The sequence below is a fragment of the Procambarus clarkii genome, chromosome 13, assembly GCF_040958095.1.
Source record: "Procambarus clarkii isolate CNS0578487 chromosome 13, FALCON_Pclarkii_2.0, whole genome shotgun sequence".
Classification (NCBI taxonomy): domain Eukaryota; kingdom Metazoa; phylum Arthropoda; class Malacostraca; order Decapoda; family Cambaridae; genus Procambarus; species Procambarus clarkii.
The window spans coordinates 7,515,052-7,534,739 of record NC_091162.1 but is presented as its reverse complement, the minus strand read 5'-3'; the positions used below and the strand labels follow the sequence as shown (position 1 = coordinate 7,534,739).

Sequence of the window (19,688 nt, the reverse complement as noted above, 5' to 3'; positions counted from 1 at the left end):
AGTGACGCTGCCCAATACTGTCACTATGGCGGTGTGTTCACTCACAGGATGAGTGGCGCTGCCCAATACTGTCACTATGGCGGTGTGTCCACTCACAGGATGAGTGGCGCTGCCCAATACTGTCACTATGGCGGTGTGTTCACTCACAGGATGAGTGACGCTGCCCAATACTGTCACTATGGCGGTGTGTCCACTCACAGGATGAGTGACGCTGCCCAATACTGTCACTATGGCGGTGTGTCCACTCACAGGATGAGTGACGCTGCCCAATACTGTCACTATGGCGGTGTGTCCACTCACAGGATGAGTGGCGCTGCCCAATACTGTCACTATGGCGGTGTGTCCACTCACAGGATGAGTGACGCTGCCCAATACTGTCACTATGGCGGTGTGTCCACTCACAGGATGAGTGACGCTGCCCAATACTGTCACTATGGCGGTGTGTCCACTCACAGGATGAGTGACGCTGCCCAATACTGTCACTATGGCGGTGTGTCCACTCACAGGATGAGTGACGCTGCCCAATACTGTCACTATGGCGGTGTGTCCACTCACAGGATGAGTGGCGCTGCCCAATACTGTCACTATGGCGGTGTGTCCACTCACAGGATGAGTGACGCTGCCCAATACTGTCACTATGGCGGTGTGTCCACTCACAGGATGAGTGACGCTGCCCAATACTGTCACTATGGCGGTGTGTCCACTCACAGGATGAGTGACGCTGCCCAATACTGTCACTATGGAGGTGTGTCCACTCACAGGATGAGTGACGCTGCCCAATACTGTCACTATGGAGGTGTGTCCACTCACAGGATGAGTGACGCTGCCCAATAAACACGCTCCCTCGGGGCAAAATTAAATTAAATTATGGTTGCACATAGCACCAATAGCAATACTCGAAAAAGCAAGACGAGCACCGTAAATATTAACATTTATACCCTAGTCTGCTAAACCGACAATATAATATTTAAAAACAGATTTAAATTAAAATATAAGTTTGCTTTATGTTTTGCTCATACTGATATTTAAAAGAAAAATTATATTGTCTGGTAATAGATAAAAGTTAGTGTCATGTTACCTGCTTTATCAGAACGGTCGCCGTCGTAGCCTGGGTACTCCCAGTCCAGGTCAAGGCCGTCAAAGCCGTGCTGGAGGAGTAGTTTGACCACTTCCTCCACGAACCTCCGGCGGCGGCCTGCGTCAACAACCAGCTTGGAGTACTTGCTGGACCGGGAGTCGTTCCACCCTCCAAGGCCAAGCAACACCTGAGAACATTAAGAGGTGATCCACCCTCCAAGGCCAAGCAACACCTGAGAACATTAAGAGGTGTTCCACCCTCCAGGGCCAAGCAACACCTGAGAACATTAAGGGGTGATCCACCCTCCAGGGCCAAGCAACACCTGAGAACATTAAGGGGTGATCCACCCTCCAGGGCCAAGCAACACCTGAGAACATTAAGGGGTGATCCACCCTCCAAGGCCAAGCAACACCTGAGAACATTAAGGGGTGATCCACCCTCCAGGGCCAAGCAACACCTGAGAACATTAAGGGGTGATCCACCCTCCAGGGCCAAGCAACACCTGAGAACATTAAGGGGTGATCCACCCTCCAGGGCCAAGCAACACCTGAGAACATTAAGGGGTGATCCACCCTCCAAGGCCAAGCAACACCTGAGAACATTAAGGGGTGATCCACCCTCCAGGGCCAAGCAACACCTGAGAACATTAAGGGGTGATCCACCCTCCAGGGCCAAGCAACACCTGAGAACATTAAGGGGTGATCCACCCTCCAGGGCCAAGCAACACCTGAGAACATTAAGGGGTGATCCACCCTCCAAGGCCAAGCAACACCTGAGAACATTAAGGGGTGATCCACCCTCCAAGGCCAAGCAACACCTGAGAACATTAAGAGGTGTTCCACCCTCCAAGGCCAAGCAATACAGGAACACAACACAGGATAAGTACTACACTGCCACTCGAAGGAGACCCCTCCCCCCCCCTCTCCATCATGTTTCGTGAGTATAAGCAATAATCTTTCGAGCTGTAAAATAATTTTAAATTTACTTCAACACGTTAAAATGTTCAGTTGTTGTTCTTGAGACCAAGAAACTCCCGGCTGTACTCATCGGGGATCACCACCATGATGGGGAATATGTCGCATGTGTTTTGGTTTCCCATTTGTATTTCTCATTGGGCAACATCTGCCTTTGCCAAGGATGCAATCCACAACAATTGCCTAACTCGCAGGTACCTATTTATTTCTAGGTGAAAAGAGGCATCAGGTATAAGAAAACATGCCTAAACATTTAGTCTTGGCTGGGGATCGAACCCGGACAAGTTGTGAATCATCTGACCTGATCAATGCTTACAAGTCACACAGAACTTTAATTTTGATACGAAATTGACAGTTAACATGAAACTCACTAATGACTACTACAGTACTTTCCTAAGGATGTGGCGACAGCAGATCTCCTTAGCCGGTGTTGTGCTCGCTCGTCCCACTTCCCATTAACTTTTTTTGACCCGGTTGCCATTGGTGCTGGATGTCCACGCCGGAGTGGGTTTGAATTGTGCACTCGGGGGTATATTAATTATACTGTAGCCTAGCGTACAAAATTTCGTTTTTATGTCACGAGTCCATAGTTATTAGCAAGGTCAAGTTATTACGAACATTTAGAAATTAACCTAAGTAGATATAACCTGGATGATTCGTGTCTAATTTTAACCGTGCATAACAAGTCAGAGGTAGTTCGGCTATTTCTACCCTAGCCTAGCCCAAGCCAAGGACTTAGTAGTCCATCTGCGGTTTTCATCTAGCCTTGAGGTTATTATCTGACAAACTGACCTGGAGGATACATTGCCTGAGGAAGAATCTTAAGAAATTCAGACTTTTTTTTAGGCTGAATCTCTTTTAGCGATTATCTTTAGAGATTCATTTCAGTACCAAGCCAAATGAGAGAAGAAGAGGTAAGGGGAAGGCATTACCTGAGAGCAATAGTCAACTTCACCACAGAAGCAAACAATAAGAACTTACCTTTAGGTTGGGATTCTCTCTTTTGAGCTGGACGAACTTGCGGTAGTTGTGGAGGTCGTTATCGAGCCAGGGGTCGTGTTGCTTGGCCAGGAAGGTCTTGGGGTCGAGGATGGCGAAGGCGTAGACGAGGTGTGTGCAGAGCTCCACCGGGATGTTCCCTACCGTGTACTTGGCCACATCTGACAAACACCCACACACACATTACTTAAACTCCAGCATTATGGAATCCGAGGCCTTGCCCTTGACTACATCCGATCCTATCTTAGTGACAGACACCAATGTGTAACCATCAATGATACAACAATGACTTGATCATCTCATATTTAATATTCTCCAAATTCCTCTGTCAATGTGCCTGGGAACGCATAAGTTCAAACCTTCATCACGGCTCCTACGGATTTGCTAATTCTCCAAATTATTTTTTCAGGTTACGGCCATTCCTGAAGACTTGCTAAGAAATATTTCATTAATTTTAACGTATTGTGTATTAAAATAGGTTTGTTTTCGTATACACGTTAATATTATTATACATTAAAGTTCTATGTATAGCTTAGGTTCAGTTGGTTCAAGTAAGTTTATTGAGAAAAGGAAGTACATCTCAGAAGGATAGAGTAGCTTAGGCTATTTCAACCCTCGAGGTTAGGTTAGGTGTTTAAGTTCTGTTGGCGATTATTTGTATCACGTTACTCCAGCTTTAATGATGCCCCAGATATAGTGTTCAACAAACTATAATGATCCAACAGCTATAACGATGCACCAAGTACAACGTCAACTTTCATCTGTCCTCGGCAAATCTCATACCCTTCACTAAGTCCAGCAACCTTTCCCGCTTGACCTTTGAGTGGTGGTCGTGGTACAGTCTTCCCAGGCAGCTGCCCCTGCTGACCTCTGGCTGCTGCTGCAACACGCACCACTCTTGGACAATAGTGACGGCGCTCCTCAGGGGTCACAGATCAATGAGTCTGGTGGAGGTGTTGGATAAGGCGCTTATCATGGTAAAAGGTGTGAGAGAATCCCATGTTTAGGCAAGATTAAACATGTATTGATGTATGATAATCAGTATGTATGTATGTATGCGTAAATGTTTAATGATAGAAGGTAATTGGGATATAGAGGGTAGTTTGCTGTGTGCATGTTGACTGACTTCTCGCGAGGCTTTAAGTGTTGTCCAATTAAATTTAAAAGCAAATTGATCTAATTATGCCCTAAACGCCTTGCGTATTAGAGGTTTTATATTATTTACATTATGTATCCATGAATACGCCCCTGTATCATATGAAAATAACATTATTATTAAAGATGAGGCGAGGGATTGACTGGGCACCACTTGAATTTCACAAGGATATATTTAGCAACTGATGAAAGAATATTAAGCTGTTAGTGTTCAGTAGCGTTTGGTGGGTGCAGAGTCTATGTATATTGTTAAACGTTGCTCCTGGTGTGTGTGTGTGTGTGTAATTACCTAAGTGTAGTTACACGCTAAGAGCTACCCTTGTGGTGTCCCGTCTTCCCAGTACTCTTTGCCGTATAACAATTTGAAATTACTGACGGTTCTCGCCTCCGCAACCTTCTCATTCAGTTTGTTCCAACCACCTACCACTCTGTTTGCGAAAGTGAATTTTCTTATATTTCTACGCCATCTTTGTGTGTATGTACTCACCTAGTTGTGCTTGCGGGGGGTTGAGCTCTGGCTCTTTGGTCCCGCTTCTCAACCGTCAATCAACTGATGTACAGATTCCTGAGCCTATTGGGCTTATCATATCTTCACTTGAAACTGTGTATGGAGTCAGCCTCCACCACATCACTTCCTAGTGTATTCCATTTGTCTACTACTCTGACACTGAAAACTATCTTTCTAGAGTTTCTATGGGTCATTTGGGGACTCAATTTTTCACCTTTGTCCACATGTATTAAATAGCCTGTCTTTATCTACCCTATCAATTTCTCTGAGAATCTTGTGTGTGGTGATCATGTCCCCAGTAACTCTTCTGTCTTCCAGTGACGTGTGGTTTAATTCCCGTAGTCTCCTCTCCTTGACCCCGAGGGTGACCCCTGACCCCTGAGTGTGACTCCTGACCTTGAGTGTGACCCCGAGTGTGACTCCTGACCTTGAGAGTGACCCCTTACCCCGAGTGTGATTACTGACCTTGAGTGTGACCCCGAGTGTGACCCCTGACCCCCGAGTGTGACTCCTGACCCCTGAGCGTGACCCCTGACCCCCGAGAGTGACCCCTGACTCTTGGGTGTGACTCCTGACCTTGAGTGTGACCCCGAGTGTGACTCCTGACCCTGAGTGTGACCCCTGACCCTGAGTGTGACCCCTGACCCCTGAGTGTGACCCCTGACCCCCGAGTGTGACCCCTGACCCCCGAGTGTGACTCCTGACCCCAGAGTGTGGCCCCTGACCCCTGAGTGTGACCCCTGACCCCCGAGTGTGACCCCTGACCCCCGAGTGTGACCCCTGACCCCTGAGTGTGACCCCTGACCCTCGAGTGTGACCCCTGACCCCGAGTGTGACCCCTGACCCCGAGTGTGACCCCTGACCCCGAATGTTACCCCTGACCCCTGAGTGTAACCCCTGACCCCGAGTGTGACCCCTGACCCCCGAGTGTGACCCCTGACCCCGAATGTGACCCCTGACCCCAAATGTGACCCCTGACCCCTGAGTGTGACCCCTGACCCCTGAGTGTGACCCCTGACCCCGAGTGTGACCCCTATACACTGACCTTGGCGGTAATGTGCCCAGGAGGCGTAGTAGCAGAGGAGGACCCTGGGGTCAGTCTTGCCAGCCTGGACCCCACTGGCTGACCCCAACACCACCGTCACTATCACCACTACAACACACCCCAACACCACCTGAAAGTGTTCATGACATACTCGTTAGACATGCAGATCACCTTCATTGAACATGTTCAGAACATGACATAACTCATTCAGAACAGAATAAAGTGAATTCTGTTTATAAACTGTTTATATTCTGTTTATAAAGACAAGAGGTGAAAGTGAACTTAATTTGTTGATAATGTCTCCTGCTGAGTGGTTAGGCTCACGACCTAATAGTCCCAGGTTCGATTCCCGGTCAGGGAGAAACGTTTTGGGCACGTTTCCCTACACCCGGTGCCTTTGTTCACCTAGCAGTAAATAGGTACCTGTGAGTAAGCAGACTGTTGTGGCCTGCTTTTCACTACAAATATATAATAGTTACATGAATTACTTCATGACTAAAACCAAAACAAAAGAATAAAACCTATATATATCTATTTATATATTTCTATTTATATATATTTCTATTTATATATTATTATTATATATAACTACATATTTCAAGAGGGTGGAATTTCATGGAGCTTTTTATGTGTAAATTGTAAAGGTATTTGCCCTCTATCACAAAAACATTATAATAAAAATATTCTCAGGGAAAAAAACATAGCCTGGTCTCCCCCCTCTCACCTAGCATATAGACACAGTACTAAGGAGTGGCCCTCGGGACGGGGCCCAGGAGCCGAGACACAACATGTATATTTCAACAAATAAAAATCGAAAATGATGCAAAGTTGAAAATACATTTGACAATGATCAAAGTTGATTATCAGGAGGAAACTCTACGTCAGTCTGACTATACGGCGCTTGTGGTGGGTGTGGGGCCCAGGAGCTGGGGTATGGGGCCCAGGAGCTGGGGTATGGGGACCAGGAGCTGGGGTATGGGGCCCAGGAGCTGGGGTATGGGGCCCAGGAGCTGGGGTATGAGGACCAGGAGCTGGGATATGAGGACCAGGAGCTGGGGTATGGGGCCCAGGAGCTGGGGTATGGGGACCAGGAGCTGGGGTATGAGGACCAGGAGCTGGGGTATGGGGCCCAGGAGCTGGGATATGAGGACCAGGAGCTGGGGTATGGGGCCCAGGAGCTGGGGTATGGGGACCAGGAGCTGGGGTATGAGGACCAGGAGCTGGGATATGAGCACCAGGAGCTGGGGTATGGGGCCCAGGAGCTGGGGTATGGGGACCAGGAGCTGGGATATGAGGACCAGGAGCTGGGATATGAGGACCAGGAGCTGGGATATGAGGACCAGGAGCTGGGATATGAGGACCAGGAGCTGGGATATGAGGACCAGGAGCTGGGGTATGAGGACCAGGAGCTGGAATATGAGGACCAGGAGCTGGGATATGAGGACCAGGAGCTGGGGTATGAGGACCAGGAGCTGGGATATGAGGACCAGGAGCTGGGATATGAGGACCAGGAGCTGGAATATGAGGACCAGGAGCTGGGATATGAGGACCAGGAACTGGGGTATGAGGACCAGGAACTGGGATATGAGGACCAGGAGCTGGGATATGAGGACCAGGAGCTGGGGTATGAGGACCAGGAGCTGGGATATGAGGACCAGGAGCTGGGGTATGAGGAGCAGGAGCTGGGATATGAGGACCAGGAGCTGGGATATGAGGACCAGGAACTGGGATATGAGGACCAGGAGCTGGGATATGAGGACCAGGAGCTGGGATATGAGGACCAGGAGCTGGGATATGAGGACCAGGAGCTGGGATATGAGGACGAGGAACTGGGATATGAGGACCAGGAGCTGGGATATGAGGACCAGGAGCTGTGGTATGAGGACCAGGAGCTGGGATATGAGGACCAGGAGCTGGGGGTATGAGGACCAGGAGCTGGGATATGAGGACCAGGAGCTGGGATATGAGGACAAGGAGCTAGGGTATGAGGACAAGGAGCTGGGGTATGAGGAGCTGGGGTATGAGGACCAGGAGCTAGGGTATGAGGACCAGGAACTGGGATATGAGGACCAGGAGCTGGGGTATGAGGACCAGGAGCTGGGGTATGAGGACCAGGAGCTAGGGTATGAGGACCAGGAGCTGGGGTATGAGGACCAGGAGCTGGGGTATGAGGACCAGGAGCTGGGATATGAGGACCAGGAGCTGGGATATGAGGACAAGGAGCTGGGATATGAGGACCAGGAGCTGGGGTATGAGGACCAGGAGCTGGGGTATGAGGACCAGGAGCTGGGGTACGAGAACCAGGAGCTGGGATATGAGGACCAGGAGCTGGGATATGAGGACCAGGAGCTGGGATATGAGGACCAGGAGCTGGGGTACGAGAACCAGGAGCTGGGGTATGAGGACCAGGAGCTGGGATATGAGGACCAGGAGCTGGGATATGAGGACCAGGAGCTGGGATATGAGGACCAGGAGCTGGGATATGAGGACCAGGAGCTGGGATATGAGGACCAGGAGCTGGGATATGAGGACCAGGAGCTGGGGTATGAGGACCAGGAGCTGGGATATGAGGACCAGGAGCTGGGGTATGAGGACCAGGAGCTGGGGTATGAGGACCAGGAGCTGGGGTGCGAGAACCAGGAGCTGGGATATGAGGACAAGGAGCTGGGGTATGAGGACCAGGAGCTGGGATATGAGGACCAGGAGCTGGGGTATGAGGACCACTAGCTGGGATATGAGGACCAGGAGCTGGGATATGAGGACCAGGAGCTGGGATATGTAGACAAGGAGCTGGGGTATGAGGACCAGGAGCTGGGATATGAGGACCAGGAGCTAGGATATGTAGACAAGGAGCTGGGGTATGAGGACCAGGAGCTGGGGTACGAGAACCAGGAGATGGGATATGAGGACCAGGAGCTAGGATATGAGGACCAGGAGCTGGGATATGAGGACCAGGAGCTGGGATATGAGGACCAGGAGCTGGGATATGTAGACAAGGAGCTGGGGCATGCCACCTACGCCCACGACCTACTGGCATCACCCACGCCCGCGGTGATGGCACCACCCGCGGGGTTCGAACCCCCACAACATGAATACTTACTCTACGGCGGCCACCACTCCACCTCCCCCTCACAGCGACCTCACTAGCACACCGCGGGGGGGGGGGAGGGAAGGGGGGAGAGGGGGGGGAGAGAGAGAGAGAGAGAGAGAGAGAGAGAGAGAGAGAGAGAGAGAGAGAGAGAGAGAGAGAGAGAGAGAGAGAGAGAGAGAGAGAGAGAGAGAGAGAGAGAGAGAGAGAGAGAGAGAGAGAGAGAGAGAGAGAGAGAGAGAGAGAGAGAGAGAGAGAGAGAGAGAGAGAGAGAGAGAGAGAGAGAGAGAGAGAGAGAGAGAGAGAGAGAGAGAGAGAGAGAGAGAGAGAGAGAGAGAGAGAGAGAGAGAGAGAGAGAGAGAGAGAGAGAGAGAGAGAGAGAGAGAGAGAGAGAGAGAGAGAGAGAGAGAGAGAGAGAGAGAGAGAGAGAGAGAGAGAGAGAGAGAGAGAGAGAGAGAGAGAGAGAGAGAGAGAGAGAGAGAGAGAGAGAGAGAGAGAGAGAGAGAGAGAGAGAGAGAGAGAGAGAGAGAGAGAGAGAGAGAGAGAGAGAGAGAGAGAGAGAGAGAGAAAGAGTGAGAGAGAGATTTTATTTCTTTATTTATGCACCCCATACCCATCCCCTGGACGCATAATGGGTTCAGCAACTCAACCCCATTGTACGTTTAGCTTAGCAAGTGATAATCTTGTGGAACTAGTTACACATTGGTTATCATTGAATATGACAACATATTCCGTATTAACTGTTTTCTGATTTAGAGCTTCTATGCCTCTTACTAATGCTGTTGCATCAGGGTTCAGCTGAAAGACGAGTTCACCAAAAGTCATGTTCGTTGTCAAAGTGAAGAAAAAGAAGTGTATAACTGTAGAATGTATTACACTTATTATAAAATTGCACAACGTTTCGAACCTACATGGTTCATTCTCAAGTGATGTTACAGTACAGGGCATTATATTTATACTAATAGTGGGTCAGGTGAATACAAATGGATGGAACAATGGGGTCAGGAGAAAAGAAGCTAAGGATCAGAGGATAAATAGGGTACACATAAAGATTAATCCAGCGTAGTGGACGCTGTTTGTCAAGCAGTGTCTCCTATGTTGGCATCTTGACGTTCTGGTCTAGTCCTTACTCTCATGGTGGGTAGAGTAAATAGTTCCGTAACTTGGGTATTCATGGTAGGTCTTTCTATTTTTATGTGGATTGCTTCAAGAATTTGTAATCTTCTTACATCTTGGGTTTTGTCCATTATACAAGTGTTTTTATTCAACATTTGTCTTGTTAGGGTGATGTCATGGGCTTGTCTCATGTGATTTCTGGGGGCACCGGATTGAAGATGACAGGTCAAACGCCTCTTTTTTATGTTCACTGTGCATAGTTGATTTGTAATATAATTTTATTGGAGGTGTTGTGGTTTCTGTTTTAGGTTCAGGCTTGTACCATCGGTCCAGGTGTCTTCATATAGCAGCGTTTATTTCCGTGTTGCTGTATCCGTTGTTCACCAGTACCTGAGTTACTCTTTCAAACTCTACTCACGTTGCTCCATTCAGAGCAGTGGGTAAGCGCTCGACGAATATAAGCATTGAGAACACTGGCTTTGTATCTTTGGGGGCACTCACTTCTACCGTTCAGGCATAATCCTATGTTGGTGGGCTTGGTATATACGTTGGTGCTTAAAGAGGTTCCTGTTTTTGTTATTAGTACATCCAAGAATGGCAGACTGTTATTTTTACTATTTTCATGTGTAAATCGGAGTACTGACTCTCTCTCTCTCGAGATGGTTTTTTGATTAATTAGTTCATCTGAGTCTTTTACTATGACGAATATGGCAACTACATAACGGCAGTATACAGTTGGTTTTTGTCTGCTACTGAAGACCCTGTCTTCGATGGTTCCCATATAAAAATTAGCGGATAACACTCCTAAGGGGAAGCCCATTGCTACTCCGTCTATTTGTAGATACATGTCTCCTTATGGACTGATGAAAGGGGCTTCCTTTGTACATGCTTCGAGAAGACTTTTCAAGTGTGGCTCAGGTATGTCTAATTTGGGGGTGCTCTCGTCTCTGTATACTCTGTCCAGTATCATTCCTATGGTTGTGTCGACTGGGACGTTGGTAAAAAGGGATTCAACGTCCAGGGAAGCAATGATTCCATCGGGCTGAGTAGTTTTGATTAATTCCAGGAAATCTGCTGATGATTGTAGACAATAGTTGCTTGGAGTGTATGGAGTTAGGAGTTCGTTAAATCTTTTTGCCAGGTGATAGGTTGGAGTTGGTATTTGGCTGATTATTGGACGTAGCGGGTTACCTGGTTTGTGTGTCTTAACATTGCCATAGGCATATCCTAAGCCATAGTCGCCTTGAAGTTTAGTGTAATGCTCACTACCTTTCTTTGCGTTGATTGCGGTAATAGTTTTGTTCACTTTGCGTTTAAGGTCTTCCACGGGGTTCCTCGTGATTCGTTGACATTTGGTGTTATCACTAAGGATATCACTAATTTTGTTCATGTATTCTTGGGTTGGAATCAACATATATGCTGCTGTCTTGTCGGCTGTTCTTATTGTAACTGTTTCGAACTTTACCTCCTGTAGAGGTTAGTTTCAAGTATAAAATGTTGGTGGACACAATGGAGACTTTTTGATATAAAAATATCTACAGCTGATTTCAGGGAGGCCGCGAGTTACCAGTAATACTCCGCCCAGCAAAGTAGTACCTTCTCAGCTGGAGATTGTCAGGAATAATGTGAACTGGAATAGCCAAACTATGTGAGGGAAAAATAGACTCAATCTAAAAGCATGCATGGGGAATATGGCAAATAAAGTCAATACAGTGTTTGATTGCAAATATAGAGCATAGAGTATTAAGGGGCGATGACGCAAGAGAGGTGGACGCCATCTTGACTTGAGGGGAGGTGTATCGCTGCCGACCCGGTCCCGCTATTTGAGGGGTTTTCTCCGGCCGTACAGTCAGATAAGCCGACCTTTGTATCTAAACAGGGATGCAAGATATTGTAGACTAGTTATGCAGACTTTGGAGGTGTTCTTTAAGAGGGAGTCCAGGTTTCCTAGAGGTGTAAATATATGTCATCGGTGGATAGTTGTGGGGGCTGTGTGGCTGTTCCAGGTTTGGGACGGAGAGCCTTAATTACGGTATCTAGAGCCCTCGTGGGGGGTTATATCACCTCATATTGACCTTGTGTTGTAAGGAACAACATTTCATATGTGTAATATCGTGTGTTTTATACATATAAATATGTGTGTTTATCCTAGGCTGTTTACCTTACTCCTTGATTTGCCCCCTAGACTCAAGTACAGTCATCTATATCCCTAGACAACATTTAAAATAAAGTCTCCGTGGTGTAGTGGTAAGACACTCGCCTGGCGTTCCGCGAGCGCTTTGTCATGGGTTCGTATCCTGGCCGGGGAGGATTTACTGGGCGCAATTCCTTAACTGTAGCCTCTGTTTAACGCAACAGTAAAATGTGTACTTGGTTGTAACAACGATTCTTCGCGGCGGGGATCGTATTCCAGGGACCTGCCCGAAACGCTACGCGTACTAGTGGCTCTACAAGAAAGTAACAACTCTTGTATATATCTCAAAAAATAAAAAGTCCACCACCACTAATTTCTTAACAGGCCTCTGAGACACAGCTATGACAAAAGTGGTTGACACACGCATCCATGGCAGTTACATCTTCCAGATTGTTGAGTTGTTTTGCTGCTTCTTTGAGTCGTGGGGTTAACATTCTTGATGAATATGTTCCGCGTTTTTTCCCCGGCTTCTGTTGGTAGTTCAGCCTGAAGTGTGTCACTGGTGATGACTTTTTGTTGTCTTCTAGCTTGTGGGCCCAACCACTTGGGCTGGACGGTAGAGCGACAGACTCGCTTCATGCAGGTCGACGTTCAATCCCCGACACGTCCAAGTAGTTGGGCATCATTCCTTCCCTCCGTCCCCTCCCAAATCCTTATCCTGACCCCTTCCCAGTGCTATACAGTCGTAATGGCTTGGTGCTTTCCCCGATAATTCCTTCCTTCCTTCTAGCTTGTGGATGTCGTCCTGAAGCATTTCGATTTCAAGGCGTTTTTTATGCTTTTTTGGTTTTGATAAGAATTGATATTTTAGACCAAGATTCAAGAGGTCTTGTTGGTCCTGAATGAGATCTTAAGTTGTGAGGTTTATGTAGCCATCTTTTGGGCGAGGGATCTTTAACTGTCCACCGTTTAGGGCTTTGGGACCTTTGGGACCTTTGGGAGGTTCTTGGGTTTCTATCTGAGTTTTGTGTTGTTGTTAACAGCCCTAAACGGTGGATAGTTAAAGATTCCTCGTCCAAAAGATGGCTACATAACCCTCATCACTTACGATCTTACCCAGGACCAACAGTACTGTTGGTGTGCTGTAAGTACCCAGGACCAACAGTACTGTTGGTGTGCTGTAAGTGCTGTCACTGGCCAGAAGATGGTAAGGCGGGGTTAGGGAGCTACATCTTGACTCGTCAAGACAACAGGGTGAGTAGAGACATGAGGTGAAGTGCGAGGGAGAGGAATGTGGGGGGAAAAAGAGGTGTAATGTAGAGAGGAGGAAGGCGTGAGAGTCTATGGGGGGGGGGAGAGGGGGCGTGGCTTTTGGGAGAGAGGGGGCGTGGCAGCAGGGAGGGAGGGGGCGTGGCAGGAGGGAGGGAGGGAGGGGGCGTGGCAGGAGGGAGGGAGGGGGCGTGGCAAGCAGTAAAAAGGCCTGGACGATGTTGGAGGGACCCACAGCATCGTCAGCCTTCACTCTGGACAGCACGGTGAGCACCTCACACACAGCCACACACGGAGACAGAATAGCTCGGGGGGACATGATCACCACATACAAGTTTCTCAGGGGAATTGACAGGGTAGACAAGGATAAACTATTCAACACTGGTGGTACACGAACAAGGGCACACTGGTGGAAGCTGAGTACCCAAATGAGCCATAGAGACATTAGAAAGAACTTTTTCAGTGTCAGAGTAGTTAACAGATGGAACATATTAGGCAGTGATGTGGTGGAGGCTGACTCCATACACAGTTTCAAGTGTAGATATGATAGAGCCCAATAGGCTCAGGAACCTGTACACCTGTTGATTGACGGTTGAGAGGCGGGACCAAAGAACCAGAGCTCAACCCCCGCAAACACAACTAGGTGAGTACAGCCACACATGGCCAAACACACGTGGTGCAGGGAACACGAGGACAAGGCCACACTAGGGTCCGTGGACACACACACGCGGTGCAGGGAACACGAGGGCAAGGCCACACTAGGGTCCGTGGACACACACACGTGGTGCAGGGAACACGAGGGCAAGGCCACACTAGGGTCCGTGGACACACACACGTGGTGCAGGGAACACGAGGGCAAGGCCACACTAGGGTCCGTGAACACCGCAGAGCCACACGGGCTGAAACATCTTTACTGAGAGTGAACCGAGGCCTTGTTATAGTGACTTTCATATCTTGTGTAGGACATAAGACTTGACTACTGTCTCTAGCCGGCTACTGGATGGAGCTTGACCTCTCTCTCTCTAGCCGGCTACTGGGTGGAGCTTGACCTCTCTCTCTCTAGCTGGCTACTGGGTGGAGCTTGACCTCTCTCTCTCTAGACGGCTACTGGGTGGAGCTTGACCTCTCTCTCTCTAGCTGACTACTGGGTGGAGCTTGACCTCTCTCTAGACGGCTACTGGGTGGAGCTTGACCTCTCTCTAGCTGGCTACTGGGTGGAGCTTGACCTCTCTCTCTCTAGCTGACTACTGGGTGGAGCTTGACCTCTCTCTAGACGGCTACTGGGTGGAGCTTGACCTCTCTCTAGCTGGCTACTGGGTGGAGCTTGACCTCTCTCTCTCTAGCTGGCTACTGGGTGGAGCTTGACCTCTCTCTCTCTAGCTGGCTACTGGGTGGAGCTTGACCTCTCTCTCTCTAGCTGGCTACTGGGTGGAGCTTGACCTCTCTCTCTCTAGCTGACTACTGGGTGGAGCTTGACCTCTCTCTAGACGGCTACTGGGTGGAGCTTGACCTCTCTCTAGACGGCTACTGGGTGGAGCTTGACCTCTCTCTAGACGGCTACTGGGTGGAGCTTGACCTCTCTCTAGACGGCTACTGGGTGGAGCTTGACCTCTCTCTACCCAGCTACTGGGAGGAGCTTGACCTCTCTCTAGACGGCTACTGGGTGGAGCTTGACCTCTCTCTAGACGGCTACTGGGTGGAGCTTGACCTCTCTCTCTAGCTGGCTACTGGGAGGAGCTTGACCTCTCTCTAGCTGGCTACTGGGTGGAGCTTGACCTCTCTCTCTCTAGCTGGCTACTGGGAGGAGCTTGACCTCTCTCTAGCTGGCTACTGGGTGGAGCTTGACCTCTCTCTCTCTAGCTGGCTACTGGGAGGAGCTTGACCTCTCTCTAGCTGGCTACTGGGTGGAGCTTGACCTCTCTCTCTCTAGCTGGCTACTGGGAGGAGCTTGACCTCTCTCTAGCTGGCTACTGGGTGGAGCTTGACCTCTCTCTCTAGCTGGCTACTGGGAGGAGCTTGACCTCTCTACCCAGCTACTGGGAGGAGCTTGACCTCTCTCTCTAGCTGGCTACTGGGAGGAGCTTGACCTCTCTACCCAGCTACTGGGAGGAGCTTGACCTCTCTCTCTAGCTGACTACTGGGAGGAGCTTGACCTCTCTCTCTAGCTGGCTACTGGGAGGAGCTTGACCTCTCTACCCAGCTACTGGGAGGAGCTTGACCTCTCTCTCTAGCTGACTACTGGGTGGAGCTTGACCTCTCTCTCTAGCTGACTACTGGGTGGAGCTTGACCTCTCTCTACCCAGGTACTGGGTGGATCTTGACCTCTCTCTACCCAGGTACTGGGTGGAGCTTGACCTCTCTCTCTCTAGCTGGCTACTGGGTGGAGCTTGACCTCTCTCTCTCTAGCTGGCTACTGGGTGGAGCTTGACCTCTCTACCCAGGTACTGGGAGGAGCTTGACCTCTCTCTACCCAGGTACTGGGTGGAGCTTGACCTCTCTCTACCCAGGTACTGGGTGGAGCTTGACCTCTCTCTACCCAGGTACTGGGTGGAGCTTGACCTCTCTCTACCCAGGTACTGGGTGGAGCTTGACCTCTCTACCCAGGTACTGGGTGGAGCTTGACCTCTCTCTCTCTACCCAGCTACTGGGTGGAGCTTGACCTCTCTCTCTCTACCCAGCTACTGGGTAGAGCTTGACCTCTCTCTCTCTACCCAGCTACTGGGTAGAGCTTGACCTCTCTCTCTCTACCCAGCTACTGGGTGGAGCTTGACCTCTCTCTTTCTCTACCCAGCTACTGGGTATAGCTTGACCTCTCTCTCTCTACCCAGCTACTGGGTAGAGCTTGACCTCTCTCTCTCTACCCAGCTACTGGGTATAGCTTGACCTCTCTCTCTCTACCCAGCTACTGGGTGGAGCTTGACCTCTCTCTTTCTCTACCCAGCTACTGGGTATAGCTTGACCTCTCTCTCTCTACCCAGCTACTGGGTGGAGCTTGACCACTGTGTTCAGTCCCAGCTCCCCTGTGTAACTCAGAGTTCTGGCTACAGATGAGGTCAGTATGTATGATGGTCGTGGTGGTGGTCGTGGCGGGGACGACGACCCTGGCTCAGAGGTACGACTTGGAGTGTGAGACTCTGCCCTCCACCATCCACGTCGCCAAGGGTGAGTACCCCACCTGGTCCTCGAACCCCGGAGGTCACCCTTGAGGTCACCCCGTTCCTCCAGTACCTCCCGTGTTCTCCTATAAAGATGCTTATAATGTGTTGTGATGAATAATGCCACTGTTGACGATATGATGAGTCGGTGGTGGGTATAATGAGTGGTGTGTGTCATTGTAGAGGAGTTCGACGAGGCGGGGAGAGTAGTGAGGACGTGTGAGGAGGACCTCGCCGTCAACAAGTGTGAGGGAGAGTGCATCTCCAAGGTCCAGCCCTCCGTCAACACGCCCTCTGGGTTCCTCAAGGTCGGTCACTCATCATTGTACCAGGGGTCACTCATTGTACCAGGGGTCACTCATTGTGCCAGGGTCACTCACTGTACCAGGGGTCACTCATTGTACCAGGGGTCACTCACTGTACCAGGGGTCACTCGTTGTACCAGGGTCACTCACTGTACCAGGGGTCACTCATTGTACCAGGGGGTCACTCATTGTACCAGGGTCACTCACTGTACCAGGGGTCACTCATTGTACCAGCGCCACTCACTGTACCAGGGGTCACTCACTGTACCAGGGTCACTCACTGTACCAGGGGTCACTCACTGTACCAGGGTCACTCACTGTACCAGGGTCACTCACTGTACCAGGGGTCACTCACTGTACCAGGGGTCACTCACTGTACCAGAGTCACTCACTGTACCAGGGTCACTCACTGTACCAGGGGTCACTCACTGTACCAGGGGTCACTCACTGTACCAGGGGTCACTCACTGTACCAGGGTCACTCACTGTACCAGGGTCACTCACTGTACCAGGGTCACTCACTGTACCAGGGGTCACTCACTGTACCAGGGTCACTCACTGTACCAGGGTCACTCACTGTACCAGGGTCACTCACTGTACCAGGGGTCACTCACTGTACCAGGGGTCACTCACTGTACCAGGGGTCACTCACTGTACCAGGGTCACTCACTGTACAAGGGTCACTCACTGTACCAGGGTCACTCACTGTACCAGGGGTCACTCACTGTACCAGGGGTCACTCACTGTACCAGGGTCACTCACTGTACCAGGGTCACTCACTGTACCAGGGTCACTCACTGTACCAGGGTCACTCACTGTACCAGGGTCACTCACTGTACCAGGGTCACTCACTGTACCAGGGTCACTCACTGTACCAGGGGTCACTCACTGTACCAGGGTCACTCACTGTACCAGGGGTCACTCACTGTACCAGGGGTCACTCACTGTACCAGGGGTCACTCACTGTACCAGGGGTCACTCACTGTACCAGGGGTCACTCACTGTACCAGGGGTCACTCACTGTACCAGGGGTCACTCACTGTACCAGGGGTCACTCACTGTACCAGGGGTCACTCACTGTACCAGGGGTCACTCACTGTACCAGGGGTCACTCACTGTACCAGGGGTCACTCACTGTACCAGGGGTCACTCACTGTACCAGGGGTCACTCACTGTACCAGGGGTCACTCACTGTACCAGGGGTCACTCACTGTACCAGGGGTCACTCACTGTACCAGGGGTCACTCACTGTACCAGGGTCACTCACTGTACCAGGGTCACTCACTGTACCAGGGGTCACTCACTGTACCAGGGGTCACTCATCATTGTACCAAGGTTGTACCTGGTCTTGGAGTGACCACACGCGGGGAGTAATAATATATGACAAAATAAAACACATGAACCCGGATGTGTTGGAGACAAACAACTGACAAACATAAACAAGGAAGGTGTTGTGTGTTTGTGTGTACTGTGGATGTACACTGTACATACTGTGTACAGTGTAGTGGTGATGTACAGTGTTGTGGTGATGTACAGTGTAGTGGTGATGTACAGTGTAGTGGTGATGTACAGTGTTGTGGTGATGTACAGTGTAGTGGTGATGTACAGTGTAGTGGTGATGTACAGTGTTGTGGTGATGTACAGTGTTGTGGTGATGTACAGTGTTGTGGTGATGTACAGTGTTGTGGTGATGTACAGTGTTGTGGTGATGTACAGTGTTGTGGTGATGTACAGTGTTGTGGTGATGTACAGTGTTGTGGTGATGTACAGTGTTGTGGTGATGTACAGTGTTGTGGTGATGTACAGTGTAGTGGTGATGTACAGTGTAGTGGTGATGTACAGTGTAGTGGTGATGTACAGTGTTGTGGTGATGTACAGTGTAGTGGTGATGTACAGTGTTGTGGTGATGTACAGTGTTGTGGTGATGTACAGTGTTGTGGTGATGTACAGTGTTGTGGTGATGTACAGTGTTGTGGTGATGTACAGTGTTGTGGTGATGTACAGTGTAGTGGTGATGTACAGTGTTGTGGTGATGTACAGTGTAGTGGTGATGTACAGTGTTGTAGTGATGTACAGTGTAGTGGTGATGTACAGTGTTGTGGGACTTGGACCCATCCTGTTTCTAATATATGTGAACGATCTTCCGGAGGGTATTGACTCATTCCTCTCAATGTTTGCTGATGATGCAAAAATTATGAGAAGAATCAAGACGGATGAAGATAGACAGAGACTACAGGATGACCTGGATAAACTGGAGGAATGGTCTAGAAAATGGCTGCTAAAGTTCAACTCAGGAAAGTGTAAGGTGATGAAATTAGGCGAAGGGAGCAGAAGACTGAACACAAGGTACCATCTGGGAGGTGAAATCCTACAAGAGTCAAATAGAGAGAAAGATCTGGGGGTTGATATCACACCGAACCTGTCCCCAGAGGCCCACATCAAAAGGATATCATCAGCGGCATATGCTAGACTAGCCAATATAAGAACTGCCTTTAGAAACTTGTGTAAGGAATCATTCAGGACCCTGTATACCACTTATGTCAGACCAATCCTGGAATATGCAGCTCCAGCCTGGAGTCCATACCTAGTTAAACACAAAGTTATAGAAGATCCAGCGGTATGTCACCAGACTAGTCCCGGAACTGAGAGGTATGAGCTACGAGGAATGGCTAAGGAAGCTGAACCTCACATCCCTGGATAACAGAAGAGTAAGGGGAGACATGATAACCACCTACAAAATTCTCAGGTGAATTGACAGGGTGGACAAAGACAAACTCTTGAGCACGGGTGGGACACGAACAAGGGGACACAGGTGGAAACTGAGTACCCACATGAGCTACAGAGACATTAGAAAGAATTCTTT

General features: G+C 49.6%; 1 protein-coding gene across 1 annotated transcript in view; it reads right to left on the bottom strand.

The window, feature by feature from the left end:
- The window catches only part of LOC123757306 (chitotriosidase-1), a 42,375-nt gene that overhangs the window by 16,858 nt on the left and 5,829 nt on the right, over positions 1-19,688 (bottom strand). The window contains exons 2-4 of the mRNA XM_069323603.1: positions 5,760-5,889; positions 3,034-3,212; positions 1,079-1,265 (exon numbers count right to left, since the gene is read on the bottom strand). Of these exons, the coding sequence (XP_069179704.1) occupies positions 1,079-1,265; positions 3,034-3,212; positions 5,760-5,889 (496 nt within the window). The remainder of the gene's footprint in view (positions 1-1,078; positions 1,266-3,033; positions 3,213-5,759; positions 5,890-19,688) is intronic.